At 36.9% G+C, this 16,653-nt stretch overlaps 2 protein-coding genes and 1 pseudogene across 4 annotated transcripts; 2 read left to right on the top strand and 1 right to left on the bottom strand.

Moving 5' to 3' along the window:
• The first annotated feature begins 3,606 nt into the window (after positions 1-3,606).
• Positions 3,607-10,721, top strand: LOC126475183 (ATP-dependent (S)-NAD(P)H-hydrate dehydratase). Its single transcript, XM_050102824.1, has 2 exons — positions 3,607-4,071; positions 9,176-10,721. The coding sequence occupies exons 1-2, from the start codon at positions 3,764-3,766 to the stop codon at positions 9,855-9,857; spliced, it is 990 nt and encodes a 329-aa protein (XP_049958781.1). The 5' UTR covers positions 3,607-3,763; the 3' UTR covers positions 9,858-10,721.
• Positions 10,722-10,883: 162 nt separating this feature from the next.
• Positions 10,884-15,625, top strand: LOC126475184 (uncharacterized). 3 transcript variants are annotated; one of them, XM_050102826.1, is made up of 3 exons: positions 10,884-11,362; positions 11,489-11,595; positions 12,287-14,232. In XM_050102826.1, the coding sequence occupies exons 1-3, from the start codon at positions 11,179-11,181 to the stop codon at positions 12,569-12,571; spliced, it is 576 nt and encodes a 191-aa protein (XP_049958783.1). In that variant the 5' UTR covers positions 10,884-11,178; the 3' UTR covers positions 12,572-14,232. The 3 variants fall into 3 exon arrangements, 2 of the variants coding, with proteins under 2 accessions (XP_049958783.1, XP_049958782.1); XR_007586676.1 differs by lacking the exon at positions 12,287-14,232 and adding an exon at positions 15,046-15,625 and having other exon boundaries at positions 10,884-11,595; XM_050102825.1 differs by having other exon boundaries at positions 10,884-11,595.
• A 479-nt stretch (positions 15,626-16,104) lies between these two features.
• LOC126475743 (5S ribosomal RNA) lies at positions 16,105-16,222 on the bottom strand (annotated as a pseudogene).
• Between the last annotated feature and the right edge of the window lie 431 nt (positions 16,223-16,653).

Raw genomic sequence — 16,653 nt, 5'->3', positions numbered from 1 at the left:
CTTTGTCTCTCAAGAAAATGTTCCATGATCATTCATTGTCCACTTCCATGTGAGCAAGAAATTACAGAGGGAACGTTTGTCTTCTTGGTAGGTCAGCAGAGAGAAATTCAAGAACATGGGTGACTTTGTATGGATAGCAAAGCAGGATATTTTGTAGGATTGTATGCATTGTGCTCAGAAGCATGTCCAACATTTGGGCAACGCCCCATTCACTGTTTTTTTTTATTTTTTTGCAACACCACTGTTCAACTCATTCTGCAATGCTGTGGCCACATCTTTTACAGATCTTGAATTAACTGCTTTCTTCCCTCTGCAATACTGCACTTCAAAAGAACCTGTCTTTTCGAATTTTGTGTTCATTTTATCAAGATCCTTAGCAGCAGCACTTCATTCTACAAAGGTGACTGTGTGATGTGAGTTGCTGGCATCATTTATCGTAGTGTCTTATTGTTTTCGAAGAGCTGAATCCTGTGCGTCTTGTTACATGTACCATCACTGGTAAGACCTATGAGAGGCTTTGGTGTACCAACGTCATTCCAACCCTCCAACAGCATGGATGTATGGGTAGGATCATTTTTATTGCAGCTTGGTGCTCCCCTGCACAATGCACAGTGGCTGCTGCAGAGGCATTTCGGAAATTCTAGAATTATCTGTTGTCACTGCTCTACATCGCGGCCATCCATATCACCTGAGTGTTTGGAGATTCTGCAGGGCTGCTGGGTCACAGTTATCATTCCTGTAAAAGAACTTTAACAGCAGTGTCTGATCCCTCATGGAGACAGCTATGTTGGGTACGTCAGGTGTACTGAGGAACAGCCAAGTGCTACACATCTGTCAGTATGCGTCCCACAATTTCTGACTCTTACAGTGCCATCTATTGATGATATCTTCGTTAATTCTTCTTCTTATTATTATTATTTTTATTATTATTATTATTTGTTCCATGACGTTTCGCCCTGCATCAATAATATGCTATTCAAATTTGATGTCGTTCTGAGTACTGTGTCTCTTTCTGGAGAGTGGAACTTTAATTGTGGACACCCTGTATACAGGATGAACCTGAATTTGACAAAATATTTTCTGATCATTTTCGTACAAGAGACCCATGGTCTCCAATAGTGTGTTGCAGAGTAATTACATCCCATTTGATTTCTTAACACATTTATCTTATATGCATCTGTAAGATAATCATTTACTGAATCTGACACATTCATATTATCAGCAACTGTTATATAGTGCTCATTGAAGAAATTTGTCTCACTACACAATCCACTTATCAACATGTCTTTACTCTCACACTAATCCATTTCTCCTAATCTCTGATTTTAATACTCACCTCCTTCACTACATCACATGTTGTTACCATCCTAACATTATTGTATTGTTACTGTGCCCTTTCATCTATTGTAGCAGAGTCACAGGTCACCACCATTTTATTATACCACCAGCTTTAACTGAAATATAAGAACTCAGGTATTAATAAACTCATAGTTGGAATAGTAGCTAGACCTGTACTTCAGTTCTTATGAGGAAGCAGAAGAAATAATCATGAAAAATGCAGAAGAAATTCTCATGTAATAGAGAAGTTTACCTGAAATGTAGTAAAACACAGGAAAACTTCAGGGAAAGAGAAGTATGAAGTAAGTCGATTAAATACAAGACTTTATGATAAAACAGCAATGATCTATAGGTAGAAATTGTGATGAATTTACTATTGGTAAGTGAAAGGTGTAGTGAGCTGTAATTTGAGCATATTAATACTTGACTAAAAAACAACATATAAGATTTTAATAAAATTCCTACAAAATGGAAAACCAACAAATAAAGTTGGACAACTGTATTTTCAATAGTGTATTTTATTTGCAACAGCCTCACTGTCAGTAGTTTAATTAACTATGAAAAAACTTTCACTGTGGCACCAGTGTAATAGGAGTGTATGTTTGTTGAAAGCTACAGTGTAATTCAAATTAAAATTTGCGAAATTGTTGTAGAACATTTAAAAAGTTGCTATGGACTACATGTAGCTTTTGTTAAAGTCTTATGATATACTTATGAATGTTGCTAATTTTGTTTATATGTCAATTTATTTGAAAAAATTAACTGCATAATGTAAGAAAGACAAGACACTTTAATTTCATAAGGACTACAATTTACAGTTAAATTGTATGCAATTATACACAAATTGATTTGTCGTGAAGTCACATTTGTTATACAAGAACAAACTATTAAATTGCCTATGAAGCTTTCTGTATTATAGAAAGTTTTCCTTTTAACTATACTCTACAACAATTTTAATTCTTTTATTCAATTCCATTATGCCATGGGGAATATTGTTTAAAAGTATTTTGCCAATATATTCAAAGTTGTTTCTTACATAATTTAACCAAGTCACTGCTGTTTCACATTTGTGTGCCCAGCTATGACTCTCGCACTAGGTGTTTACATTTGGAAAATTATTTTCTAATACTTGGCCCCAGCAAAAACGACTTCATTAGTTGCAAGAACCCTACAGTACAGTATTCCGTTATTTGCTATTTTGTTGTACTCAGCATCAGCCTATAATAAATATATAATAAATATGTCCAGGAAATACCAGACAATGTAAGAGCTCGGCATTCGTTTTTTACTTGTTAGGTTTCTTTCAATTGCTTTCAGATGTATATCATTTTTATTAGTCTCCATAAGTCTCATAAATTAGAAAAATAATTCTGCACATTACCCAAGTCTAAAGTAAGAACCACACCTGAACTATACAGAATTTGTGTAGTGTCATATCTGAAGCTTTTTTGTAATTCTTCTAGCTTATGTTTTTGTACTACTACAATATGTGTACATTAGGACAAAGATACAACTACCAAGTAGGTGTAGTTATTCTGCTGTTGGGAAACTCTAAGAGTACTTTAGAAGCAAGAAGTTAGTGACATTTTATGAACAAGCAATGATTAAATACAAAGTGAAGCAATTGTGACCCAATATTCTATACACTCTACAGTACTCAGCGTACTTTAAGATTCTTAATTGGTTTAATTATAAGTGGATTAGTTATGCTGAGTTTTAGCAGTTCGAAACACACACACACACACACACATATATATATATATATATATATATATATATATATATATATATATATATATATATATATCTTCTGTAGCATTACTGGACAATCCTTTGACTGTGAAATACGAAGTCAAATTTTGTCATTATATGCCTTTCTTGTATGCAGTACGTCTTATAATCATATGTCTAACTTTCAACTGAGATAACATATTACAGTAAAAGAAAATACTCTTCACCTACCACCATGAAACTGTCAAGGCAATTTCAGTCATTTAATATTCTTAATACCTTTACAAAATTACAGCCATGAAAAGCATAAAAATATTTGATAATTGTTTGGCTTTCTCACATTTAAAATACTGGTAAATTAATTATATAAAAATTAACCACAATGTTATAACAACTTGTTTTCCTTATTTAGCTCATCTTTTCTATTATGAATGCCCGCTCTTTACACGATACATTTGCACTTGTTTCATGCGGTTGAATAAACTCGCAACATGTCGATATTATCGATAGAACACCGATATTACAACGATCTTAAGAGGGAAGTTTGTTTACGTTCCTTATGTAGTGTACTGTTTACAAGAATGACTTGCTAAACGTAACTTTGATATGTATTGATAGCTTAATCAGTGTTGAATCATTTTTGGAGTTCGAAAACAACATTTCTTTGAACTGTGTTTTTGTATTATTAGATTGCATGAAGAAGCTCTGCTGGGTCCTGAAACGATCCATAAGCATTAATTCCTGCTTAAATTGTCAATACCGGCAAATTAAAAATATGGCAAATACGGAAGCAGTAGAAGCGATGAAAGCCGCAAAGGCAATTGTTCCATCACTACGGGACGACGGACACAAGGGATCATCTGGGAGGATAGGTGTTGTTGGTGGCTCTCTTGAATACACGGGAGCACCATACTTCGCAGCAATCTCGGCTTTCAGAGTGGGTTGCGATCTAAGCCATGTCTTCTGCTGTAAAGAAGCAGCACCTGTTATAAAATCCTACAGGTAATAAGCGAACGTAAACATGGCAGTTTCGGGTATCATTGGTTAGTTACAGTGCCTCTCGTTCAATAGGTGTGACAAATATTATTGAATAAAAGAACAGACAACAGCGTGGGGTCATTTCCTTGTCCCTGGTGGAATTAGTGGTACCTGAAGTCCCACAGCTTAAATTTGCATGGAAAAGTATTGGAAAATCCATTGAACCGTATTCACTTGCAGTCCACATGTTACTATGTTAATTGTATTGGTAACGGGCCAGCAACTGAAACGTTAATGAGTATGAAAAGGAGTAAATTATATCTCAGTTTCTGTTCATAGATTTTTCAGCTGTGCAATAAACTTAATGTCTCACTGCATTAACCTGCACACACAAGCTAAATAATGCCTAGCAGTCCTTTTATCATTTAGCCTGTCTAACAGTCATCAACTCTATGTTGTGAGAAACAATTTATGCTTTTCATATCGATGCCATACCATCCCAGAATTTCCATTATGTAAACACTCAATAGTGTGACACAATCCAGAGAATGCAAATAAATTGCAACATACACAAAAAACATAATCAGTTGCATTACTGATACATGAAAATGTTTTCTATTGTTGTTACAGGCATAAGCGTATAAGCTCTAGCCAGCACTACTTGATTCATAACACTTCATGACTCTTCTGACTTGGCTGGCATGTAGGCACTTGGCAACACACAAAGCAATATATAGAACAAAATACTCAGCAATCTTGTCATTGATTAGTATTTCTGTGAGCTAACATACATATAATACCAAAAAGATGCTTTTTTCAAATAATGGATGGATAATTACTCAGTGTATATCTTAGCAGTAGACAGGAATGTATAGAAGATGGAAATTGTGCTGTGATCACAATGGAGAAACATCATATTTGTGTGTTAAGCCGGTCTTAATGGAACTGGTTTAGCTAATTTCAATCCATTAGTCTTTAATATAACACTTTCTTTGTCATGTGGCACAAATTTCGTTCTTTCACTCAAATGTCTCTATAACAAGATATAAATCCCACCTTTCATGCCTTGCAAAACACAGCAACATACTGTCTGTAAATTGTGGGTCATAGAATTTGTAAACATCCCATGACTGTTTTTGTTTTGAAAAATAAATCTACTCAAGTTTGCACCAATCAAATTAGTGGAAGTAATTTGCTTTAGCAGATACGTAGGCACTGCCCAAACCAACCTGCATGCTGCATCCTTTTCATATTTTGAAATAAATTTAACAGTTGTTCTGAAATTATAAAAGTTTGTCAAATTAAATGCAGTTTATTATTTTGCATGTAGTAAGTTTATTGCCATTTATCAGTCCATCTCAGTCCAATGTCACTTATCCTGCTTAGCCACACACTCAGTTACTTTTCACCAAGTTCTCAGTAAGAATGTTGATGTTATTTAGTTACTTCATCCAGAATTGTTTGAGAGTTCGTCCAATGTCCAACTTTCACATGTGGTTGCCTATTAAAAATCAGTTTACCACAAGTTACAAATGGCTGCCATGCATGTACCAATCTGCTAACTTCAGGCTTCTCCAGGCTCACAATTCCACACACTTAGCTTCACAGAATTGCTTCCCAGTCACTATCACACTTCATAATACTACTTCTTATCACAAACTAAGTGTGCTTCAGAATTAAATTTTTGTGCATGTGTCTGAGCAGCAACCTGACTACACCCTTGACCACTTTTTATTGACTGACTCCAGTCTCTCAAAAGCACCTGCTGTCGACCTGGGTTTCCCTGACTGTTGGTGTGTAACTGTAACTTCTAGAATATTAGTGATACTGCAGCCATCGTAAATTAGCTACTAATAGCACCCTTACGATTTTCACACCGAGCAAGGTGGCACAGTGGTTAGCATATTGGACTCGGATTTTGGAGGGTGAAGGTTCAAACTCACATCCAGCCATTCTGATTTAGGTTTTTTGTGATTTTCTGAAATTGTTTCAGGCAAATGCAAGGATGGTTCCATTGAAATGTCATGGCCAATTTTCGTCCTGCTCCTTCCCCTTTCTGAGCTTGTGCTCCATCTCTAATGACTTCGCTGTCAAGAGGACATTAATTTCCTCCTCCTCCTCCACTTTCACAGTCACAGAATTCCATGAAGAATATACCAAGCAGTCTTCATCTTAAGAAAGACTTACTGCAGAAGATTAGTTATCATTTCAATTTCATCCAAATCAAACAGCTTCCTTTTAAGTTTTTACTCCTTTCATTTCTATACTCTTTCATGTGTTATATTTATAATTTTTCTTGTGTTGATGTTACAGCTCCTTCTAGACTGATATTGATGGGAGAGTCTGTGAACGTTGTGATTAAAATTTGCCAGGGTGTTTTCTTCTTCTTCTTGGAATAGCGTCTTTGAGATGAATCTGCTTGCCTTTCTGAGGTATGGTCCTTTTGTACCTCTAATACTGCCATCTTCAGTAATGTGAGAAATGTTCAGATTAGCAATTATTATATTCTCAGAAACATTGACGTTGTATATTAATAGAAAGTCAATTCTGTGGTTAGAGTGTGTTGGTAAAGCCTTATCATCAAATAAGGTGGCACATAGGACCAAAAAGTATCTGCTCGGTGCGTCAGTAGGCCTAATGCCTATCTTGGTTGGTGACAACAAGGAAGGATGCTCTGCCAACCAATCCAGCCACATCATAGATTGTGACTGATCTCTATGTGCTAGGCATAAGGTCACAACATACTGCTTACGGAATTTCTTTAAAAATGTAAAAATCCCAAATGAAGAGTTTGCTGCTTATGGCATCTGTGAAGTATAGAATAGACAAAGTAATATTGAATTTGTTTTCGTAACTAGCATTTTTTCCCATGTATGGACACTCTGACAATATTGTTTGCTGACTGCAGAGCCCATTCTCACAACCTTGTCGATCCTTTGAGCAACTTGAAAAAGAGATACATTATGTTTTGCACTCTTATAGCATTCTGGATCAAGGAAATACAGGAAATAAATGCCAACACATCACGTTCAAACACTTTTACCTGTCACCCCATTTCATACCCATCTCATCCCTTGGGTTAATAGAGAAAGGGCTTTGATACAGATCAGATGTTAACATAACCTATATTTTATATTCACACTGATTGTCTTCACCACCTTGCTATCAAACTATCACCATCCAACTTAACATTGACCTTGGGCCACACTACAGGTGAGTCTGTCAACATAGCAACTTTCTTTTTGGGGGAGCGGGGGGAGGAGTACAACAGTGCCACACTTGAGCCCCAAATTCTTCCTTTGTGTCTGAGATGAGATTTTGTTGTATTATGTTTTTATTGGTCCTTTAGATCAGACAACATACAGAAAGTACATTCGTGGTGAGAACTGGGTGTATGATGGTAGATTATGGGAAGTTGTGTGATGGTTACGTTTAAGAAGTACTGTACATTAAAAAAATAAAAAAGTCAAAATAAAAAACACCTCCAGATGTATAGATTTCCAGTTTGAAATGGGATCCAGCATAGTCACTGGTATCCGTAGATTTCTTCTTAACACGGCAATCCCTTCAATCATCACTTTGGTCTGCAAGTTATGATTGTTGCATAAGAACAAGAGCTGACTAAGCATTGATTAATATTAGAAACCCCTTTTGGAACCGTAAGGGATAGCATTAGCAGTAAATTAAGCCTTAATTCGAACATTACAAACACTTTTTTTCGTGATTAAAGAACTGTGATAAGTATGTATGTTTTGAATCTAAAGCTTGGTTTAAACATCACAGTATTTCACTAGTTGTGGTCTTACTGGCAGTGCTATATCTTTCCATTCCTCCAAACTGAAAGCTGACTTACGTAGCTATGTTTCCTTTCTTTCTTTGTTTGTTTCTTTCTCTTCTTCATTAATTAACTGGTTCATTCGTTCATTCACTGTGTTTCATGGATTCCATCATCAAGGAGCACCTTCATATGTGTGGAATGAATCAAAGTAAAAATTAATGAAAGAAAAGCAACTCCCATAAACGAAAAAAAAATGAACTTTCTTAGTAGGCTGCCATTTGTGCTTGTCAGCAGAGTGGAACCTAGTAAGTTAGAACAAAAGCTGCTACTTGGAGAAAAGCTCCTGCTTCCTCAGTTGTATTAAAAGTTACTAGAGAGCATGCAGTTTTAACTTGAAATCCGGACAACAGTGAAAGTTGCTATTTCTTAGTTAAGCAGCGTGTTGGTCGATGTAAAAAAAGAGATTACGTAGGACTGACAAGTGAAAGTTAAACATAAATAAAGTGTACAGTAGAAGAAAAACTTCATCTCAATGATGGAAAATAAATTTTATTTGCCCTTTATTCTTAATTTTATAATGATATAATGACACTCACAAATACTTCTAGACATTTATTGTAAGAATAAAGTATAAATTTTTGGCAATAACTGAAATCTACAACTACATCTTACTTCTTAGAATAATTTTACAAATTGATTATATGATTCCAGAATGAATTTCCACTCTACAACAAGTGTGGACTGACGAGAGAGTGGACCGATGTGAAACTTCCTGGCAGATGAAAACTATGTGCCAGACTAATACTCGAACTCAGAACCTGTGCCTTTCGCGAGCAAGTGCTCTACCAGCTGAGCTACCCAAGCATGACCCACAACACATCCTCACAGATTTATATCTGCCGTTACATCATCTCCTACCTACTGGCGGAAGTAAAGCTGTGAGATGGGTCGTGAGTTGTGCCAGGGCAACTCAGTAGGTAGAGAACTTTTCCACAAAACTTAAATGTCCAGAGTTCAATTCGTGGTCTGACACACAGTTTTAATCTACCACGAAGTTTCATTAGGTGATGTTCACATCAAAACCTCTTTAGGTGACTGTTTGAATTGCTGTAACTTGGTTAAATACAATGCTGCTGCACTGTATTTTGTTTTGTCAGTTTCATTTTGTTTGCATACATCTAGTTCATGCACTTGTGTCATATATTCCTGAAGCATACATCATTTTTGACAACATCAAGACATATGTTTTATCTGATTAGGGATGTGTAAATGTACAACTGTCTTAAAGGAAAAGTTGTTTTCTATAAAACATGATGCTGAAATTGAGGTTCTGTTCTTTTATAATTACAGCCCAGATTTGATTGTCCATCCAGTGCTTGATGCTCCAGATGCACCAGATCAGGTGTTTCCGTGGTTGGAACGCCTTCATGTGTTGGTTGTTGGTCCTGGATTAGGTCGTAATCCAAAAATTTTGGATTCAACAGCAAGAATTGTCGAAGCATGGCGTTCAGAGAAAAAGCCCCTTGTTGTGGATGCAGATGGCCTCTTCCTCGCTGGAAAGTACCCAGATATTCTGCGAAATTATCCTGGAATACTTGTGGTTACTCCTAATGTAGTAGAGTTCCCTCGACTGGTGAAAACATTCTGTGAGACATCTGGGTCAGAAGAAGACAAAACGGTTCAGGCAAAATGTCTATCTCAAGAACTAGGGCAATTTTCAGCAATTCTTCAGAAGGGACAAGAAGATACCATAACTTCTAGTGAAGGATGTGTTTGGGCTGTGAAAGCTGGTGGTTCACCAAGGCGCTGTGGTGGCCAGGGAGACTTGCTGTCAGGGAGCTTAGCTACTTTCTTATACTGGGCATCACAGACTGCACCACCAGAAAAAGCTGGTCTTGTAGCAGCATATGCTGCTTGTAAGCTAATACGTGACTGTAATTCACGTGCCTTTGCTGAGAAGGGCAGAGGAGCAATCACATCTGATATGCTCCACTACATTCCTGCTGTGTTTAACTGCTTATTTGAAAAATGAGAGCACTTCTGTTATTGCACTGAAAAGAACACTTTTATACCAAAGGTCCTGTCAAATTTTCTGCATGCTTGGTGAAAAATGGTATTTCTCAACCAGTGATGACTGAATGATATCTTTATTTACAGATTTTAAGATACCTATAAAGTTTGCTGGAGTCATTGCTACTACAGGCAACTTTGAAAGCACATAATTTGATGTGTTTGCTATGTTTTGTGTTTTTTTCTTTTCCTTACCATTTTATTATTATTTGATTGACATACGACTGCTGCAGAACTTATCACAAATTCTAAAAAACAATATTACAAAGAGGACTGGTTACTACTTACTGTATAGAGGAGATGGCGAGTCACAGACAGGTGCAAGAAAAAGACTACTATGCATGTGAGCTTTCGACCAAAAGCCATTCTTCTAATGTAGAAAACACACACAAATGCACACAACCTATGTGGTCTGATGCCTGGCCAGAGACAGTGGTTTTCAATGTACAAGTTGTGCTTTTGTGAATGTGTGTGTGTTTTGTTCATTAGAAGAAAGCCTATTGGCCAAAAGCTCACATGTATAACAGTCTTTTTCTTGTGCCTGTCTGTGACTCAGCAGCTCCTCTATATTGTGAGGAGCAGTCTATCCCATTCATAGTACATTGTCATATTTCTGTCCTGAGTTTTCCATTGCTTTATCACAAATTCTGATTTTTCACTGTATATTTTGAACATTGTGTCACATATTATAGAATGAGTAAAAGTCATGATTTTATGTAACTGTATTATATTTCTGTGCTTACTCAGATTCCTCACTTGTACGATGATTTATTTGGAAGAGTTTTATCTTGTATCCACTTTCATTAATAACAAGGTTGGTTTGGCATTTAATGTTTTATTGTGTACTTCCCTTATAAAAACCGATAACTTACATGGTAAATGAATCACCAATATGCGCAGAAAAAAATAATAAGCATACATATACTGAAAAAAATACGAAGGGGAAGAATCTATTAAAATGTAAGAAATTATTGTGATTACAGCCACACTGGTAAAAGTGTGTAATGGATTGCAATAAGTATTGAGGCTGTATAGCTTGAGTTTTGGTAGTTAAAGGAACAGAATTATTTACTGTGAGGTGCATGGTACCTTCCTAGATTTACGTATGTAACACCCTGTTCGGCCAGTATTATACAATCATATTTCTTTCACAAAGAAGTATGACTGAACACCCATAAAATTTCTTTGACAAAAATTTTTGACGTAGCACTATAAAATGACATTTCTCGGTCATTGTATGTTTTGTCAAAATTCAAGATGGCTGACAAAAACTGCTTGTTATTATGCACAGCAGTTGCTTGTACAACAATTGCACTAGGTCATATTTGGAAGAGAAGCAGAGGACAAAAAGGAAATGTACTTGGGTGAAGCTGTCGCTTTTACAAGATGATAAAGGCATTCAGCAGAATTTGTTATGTGAGCTGCAAGTGGAGGCTGTCAAGTCATACATAAATTTCTTAAGAGTGGGTGAGAATACATTTCAGTATTTGCACAGTGAAGTGACTCCCCATATCACAATGCAGAATACTCACTTGAGAACTGCTGTATCTGCAGGCGACAGGCTCACAGTAATTCTCCATTTTCTTGCTACAGGACAGAGCTTACAATACAGCACTCAAATACCACAATGCACATTAACTAAAATAATCCCTGAAATGTGTGAAGCAATTTATAAAGCACTAAAGGACCAATATGTGAAGGTAAATAAATGTTCGATACAATTTATGTGCATTAAGAACTATTTTTATTTTTAAACAATGTAATAAATACAGTTTGTGTCCCAAAAACTACAAAATTAATAGAAATGTACGAAACTGATGACACACTTTTTAACTTGATGCACCTGGAGTTCAAAAGTAGACATAGTAGGATGGAGAGCTCAGAATTTTTTTTATATTAAAGTGTGTCTTTCTCCTCTATTCTGGCTTTCTGAAAAGTTGCTTGAATGTATCCAGAGGTGGATGGCTGTGGCTGTGATTGTGGAATTGTCGCCTACAGCATATCCCACCTGCCCATCAGCAAATGATTATTGCATACATGGTGCCCCCTAGAAAAAACCTCACTCCCCATATTATCCATCTCCCACAGTTCATCTGTGATGTGGGTGGCAAAGACACTCTATCTTCTCAGGCAGGGTGGGACTGGTTTCTGCTCATATTGACCACTGCTCTCAATGTTTTGGCGCCCTCCAGAAGAACGTCTGGTGATACTTTTCTTTTCTTTGTGAGAAGCTGTTCATGTTGCTGGAGCTGTGGTTGTGGCTGTGGCTCACTGTAGGCAACTTCCATCTTATCTTCTGAAGAATATTGAGCCTCTACTTCATGCTATAAATATAAAAATGAAAACCATTTGTTACATATTATCTTAGACATATATTAATTTTGTTTATAGGTACCCACAAGCAGAGAAGAGTGGGAACAAATTGCAAATGATTTCGAGGAAAAGTGGAACTATTATAACTCTATAAGAGCAATAGATGGAAAACATATTCACATCAAAAGTCCACAAGATATTGGCTCTTACTTTTTCAATTATAAATCCTTTAAGAGCATAATTTTGTTTGCCATGGTAGATGCTACATACAAATTCTTGTATGTTGATGTAGGAACTAATGGATGTGTTTGTGATGCTGGAGTGTTTTCAAAAAGTGAACTATGGGAGAGTCTCATTGACTGATCTATTCTGAACATTCCTGAAGGCAGAAAGCTAGGTAACACAAATATTACAACTCCACTGGCACATGATGCTTTTCTTTCCTCTGCACTACAACATTATGAAGCTATACCCCATGAAGGAAATCACTATGGAAGAAAAGTTTTTCAAATACTGGTTGTCAAATAAGGAGACTATTCGAAGCCACCTTTGGCATTCTTGCCAGTCGTTTCAGGATTTTTCTTACTACCATTAATCTATGTCCAGAAAAAGTTCCTACAATAACACTAGCTGCTTGCAAATTGCATAACTTGCTAGCCAAGAGGAGAAAACACATATACATTCATCAGGAAACGGTGTCTACCATAGCAGGGAACTGCAGGTATCTTGAGTGACAAAACACTGTGTACCTACAGCAAATGGGACCAGTAGTTTTCCAAGCAGCCTCTGGACATCAAGTACACGGGAGAGCAGTTCATGCTGGGAAAGTGCCCTGCCAAGACAATCACATTTCGTAAAGTAAAATGTAAAAAAAATACACCTACCTCAAAAATTTCTTCAAAAGTGTGTGTTCCTTGTTCACTGCCACTTTCTGTATCCTCTACATTACATACAGACCACTGTGGCCTGGTCCTGGAATTTCAGTAGAGGGAACTGGCACAGCTGTGGACTGTAAATGGCCTGTGTACTGGATATACTTTTGCTTTTAAGCATGTACAATAATAATTTAAAAAATGTAAATTTCTTGTATGTTATGTAAACATTATTGTATGCTTCAAGTATCTTAAGTGAACAAAATTATGTAAAACATTTGTATGTCATGTAAACATTACTTGCACACACACACACACACACAAATTAAATAAGTGTGCTGATATGGACTTTTGCTTTCTCTTGAGAGTAGCTTGAGTGGATGCCATTAATTTTCTTTTTTATATCATCTGCTGAGCAGCCTGGCCATATTTCACGGCTAATGACCACAATTTTTTGTGAAGCTCGCTAGTCTTCCCAATCTATTTTTATACTCAGGATGCCTCACATTGTGAAGTGCCACATCAGCTTCATATTTCTATTAATTTTGTAGTCAGTGGCACACACCAACTAAACTTTGCAGCCATGTTTACGAACAAACTACTGGCACCTGATTGCTGCAGTGATGCTTGTATTCTGAGTGATTACATTTCACATTGCAGTGAACAGAAGACAAGTGACTTTTATGATCAGATCTATGGCAAGGTCCTAGATTTGATCATATTTCTTTGATGGAAGGTAATATTTGACAAAGTTCTCTGTTACACCATCAAATTTCTTTGACATAAATATTTGACATGCCAATTCTGGCAGAGAAATATGGTAGTGTAATCCTGGCCTAACATAACAATTTGCATACAAGTGTGTATTTTAATTCTTTAATCATTAGTGCTATTCTCATAGACACGAACAACTTCTGAACCATCCAGTCGGAGATTGACTCTTCATAGCAAAGTTGGTTCACCCCCTACACTAGAAATTTAGGTGGAAATTTCATTATGACCTCCTGTTTCTTGCATTTGTTTATCCATGTTAGATTGTGTGTTCTTTCAGAACCACTATTTTGTATCTCCTGATATATGGTATGTCTTGTCAGCCCCCTCATCTATATCTTTCTTTCTTTTTTTTTTTTTTAAAAAAATTGTTGTTTAATTCTTATCTACAGTTCTAGAATTTCATTCTTGGGTGGTACTTCTTGTCTTTATTGTAACATTTTGAGCCTTTTTTGCATTAAAATTGTTTTATATATTACAAAAGCACAGTCTGAGGCATAGAGTAGTTACTTTTGTACCATTTTTTCCCAAACAAAACATGGGAGAAGTGGTTGTATATTTCCATAAGTGCTACAATCTCTGGTTTCTTGTCCTTACAGTTTGTAGGTACAAAATAAGATGGCAATGGTAAAACTGTTTTATCATCTGTATGCAATGGTGATGTCATTAATTTACACTTCATTCATTAATGAGACGAATATAATTTTCTTTCCAACAATTTCCAGGTCAGTCTGTTGGCATTCACCTGGATGCTGCTGTTGAATTTTGTGCCCATTCATTGTATTATTTGTAATTTAGTTACATACAGTTTGTAATGTGTGCTTGTCTTGTTAGGAGGGACTGTTAGGATATTGGGCATGCACATACAGGTGGGGTGTGCACACAAATATATAGTAAATACCCAGCCAGTGGAATTTTATAATGTAATCTTGTATAACACAGTTGTTGACTTTCTGGTGGTCAGAAACTAAGATGAGCCCTACACTTAAAGGTTTGTTACTTTGTTATGGATTTCATCACTCGTGGATCATTACTTCAGAAATTCCATTTCTGTATTTGTGAAATGGAAAGAAAATTTTATTTACTACTAGAAGTGAGTTACATAATTTCTTTTACCTTATTTCATAAAGCACTTAATTCTAAGAAGTATTTGTAATCCATGAGTTCTGATCTTCAAAATGACTTCATTCACAGTGGTAAGGAAAGGTGGGCTACAGAGCGGTGTGGTAACTCGTCATAGAAAAGGTGAACTGGAGGAGAAACAATTGGTGAACAAGATAATACAGTAAACAGAGGATTTACTTAAATTGTAGTGTACAAAGACTTATTACAAATGATACAGCAATAAATACGAGTCCCGCTCTAAATGTCAGCAAGGAAGAGGCGCTCTGAACTAAGCATTAATGGTGGTATTGGAACCGTGACCAGGCAGTGTCTGCATAGCTTCACATAGAAGAGAGCATCCAAGTGTGAGTGGGTGTCTGGCTGCTGCTGGTCAGCCTATATTGCTTCGGCAGATAGCACTCGTGATACGGAGCTGCTGGAGATCGTGCATGACTGCTACTGGTGTCTGATGGAAACTTGCAATTCTGTTGCTGACCTCATGATGCCTTTGGGCTAGTATTGGTAGGTGATACCGCAGAAAAACTGTGTATAATCTTTTTGTACAACCTGAGTTGCAGAAAACTTTGTCAGTGCAAATATCATTAGGTGTGTGTGTCACATGACTAATTTATTTTTATGGACTTTTACATCTTGGAAATTTGGTAGTGTTCCAGAGCTATTAAATAAAGTAATATATTTTATACATACAATTGGGTTCTTACATTTTATGATACTAATTTCACTTATGTCATTTCATGCTTCTTTGAAACTACTTTGCAATGATCTTCACTTGTTATCAGTTTATTTAATTTTCAGTTAAAAAACTAATCTCATTACATGTAAGCTGTTAGGATATTCTGCAATTTCCTGTTTTCGTGGCTGTTTCTGAGGATACAACATTAGCCCCTAAAACTAAACTCTGTGCAAACAGGCCTTGGAGGGCTCAATAGCAACGACCAGCTGCCAGGTCATCCTCAGCCCACAGGTATCGCTGGATGCGGATATGTAGGGGCATGTGGTCAGCACATCGCTCTCCCAGCCATATGTCAGTTTACGAGACTGGAGCCCTGTCAGTTTACGGGACTGGAGCCGCTACTTCTCAGTCAAGTAGCTCCTCAGTTTGCCTCACAACAGCTGAGTCACCCAGCTTGCCAACAGCACTTGGCAGACCAGATGGTCACCCATCCAAGTGCTAGCCCAGCCTGACAGCACTTAACTTCAGTGATCTGACAGGAACTGGTGTTACCACTGCGGCAAGGCCATTGGTACATTAGCCCCTAATAATGTAATTTTTAAAAACAAAGATTCCATGACTTTACCAAACGGGAAAGCGGTGGTAGACAGGCACAATAAAAAGACACACAAACACACACACAAAATTTCATGCTTTCGCAACCAACGGTTGCTTCGTCAGGAAAGAGGGAAGGAGAGGGAAAGACGAAAGGATGTGGGTTTTAAGGGAGAGGGTAAGGAGTCATTCCAATCCCGGGAGCGGAAAGACTTACCATAGGGGGAAAATAGGACGGGTCTACACTCGCACACACACATATACAGACACAAGCAGACATATTTAAACGCAAAGAGTTTGGGCAGAGATGTCAGTCGAGGTGGAAGTGCAAAGATGTTGTTGACTGACAGGTGAGGTATGAGTGGCGGCAACTTGAAATTAGCGGAGATTGAGGCCTGCTGGATATCGGG

The sequence above is a fragment of the Schistocerca serialis genome, chromosome 4 (assembly GCF_023864345.2).
Source record: "Schistocerca serialis cubense isolate TAMUIC-IGC-003099 chromosome 4, iqSchSeri2.2, whole genome shotgun sequence".
NCBI lineage: Eukaryota > Metazoa > Arthropoda > Insecta > Orthoptera > Acrididae > Schistocerca > Schistocerca serialis.
Note: the sequence above shows the minus strand (reverse complement) of the source record. Positions and strands in the feature narration are given on the sequence as shown.

What these genes read in the sequence shown, in the direction of transcription:
- LOC126475184 (XM_050102825.1), top strand. Translation starts at nt 11,179, where the DNA reads ATGCACAGCAGTTGCTTGTACAACAATTGCACTAGGTCATATTTGGAA. An exon ending in TAAAGGACCAATATGTGAAG is followed by an intron (nt 11,596 to 12,286) that starts GTAAATAAATGT and finishes TTTTGTTTATAG; the next exon opens with GTACCCACAAGCAGAGAAGA.
- LOC126475183 (XM_050102824.1), top strand. Translation starts at nt 3,764, where the DNA reads ATGAAGAAGCTCTGCTGGGTCCTGAAACGATCCATAAGCATTAATTCC. An exon ending in CCTGTTATAAAATCCTACAG is followed by an intron (nt 4,072 to 9,175) that starts GTAATAAGCGAA and finishes TTATAATTACAG; the next exon opens with CCCAGATTTGATTGTCCATC.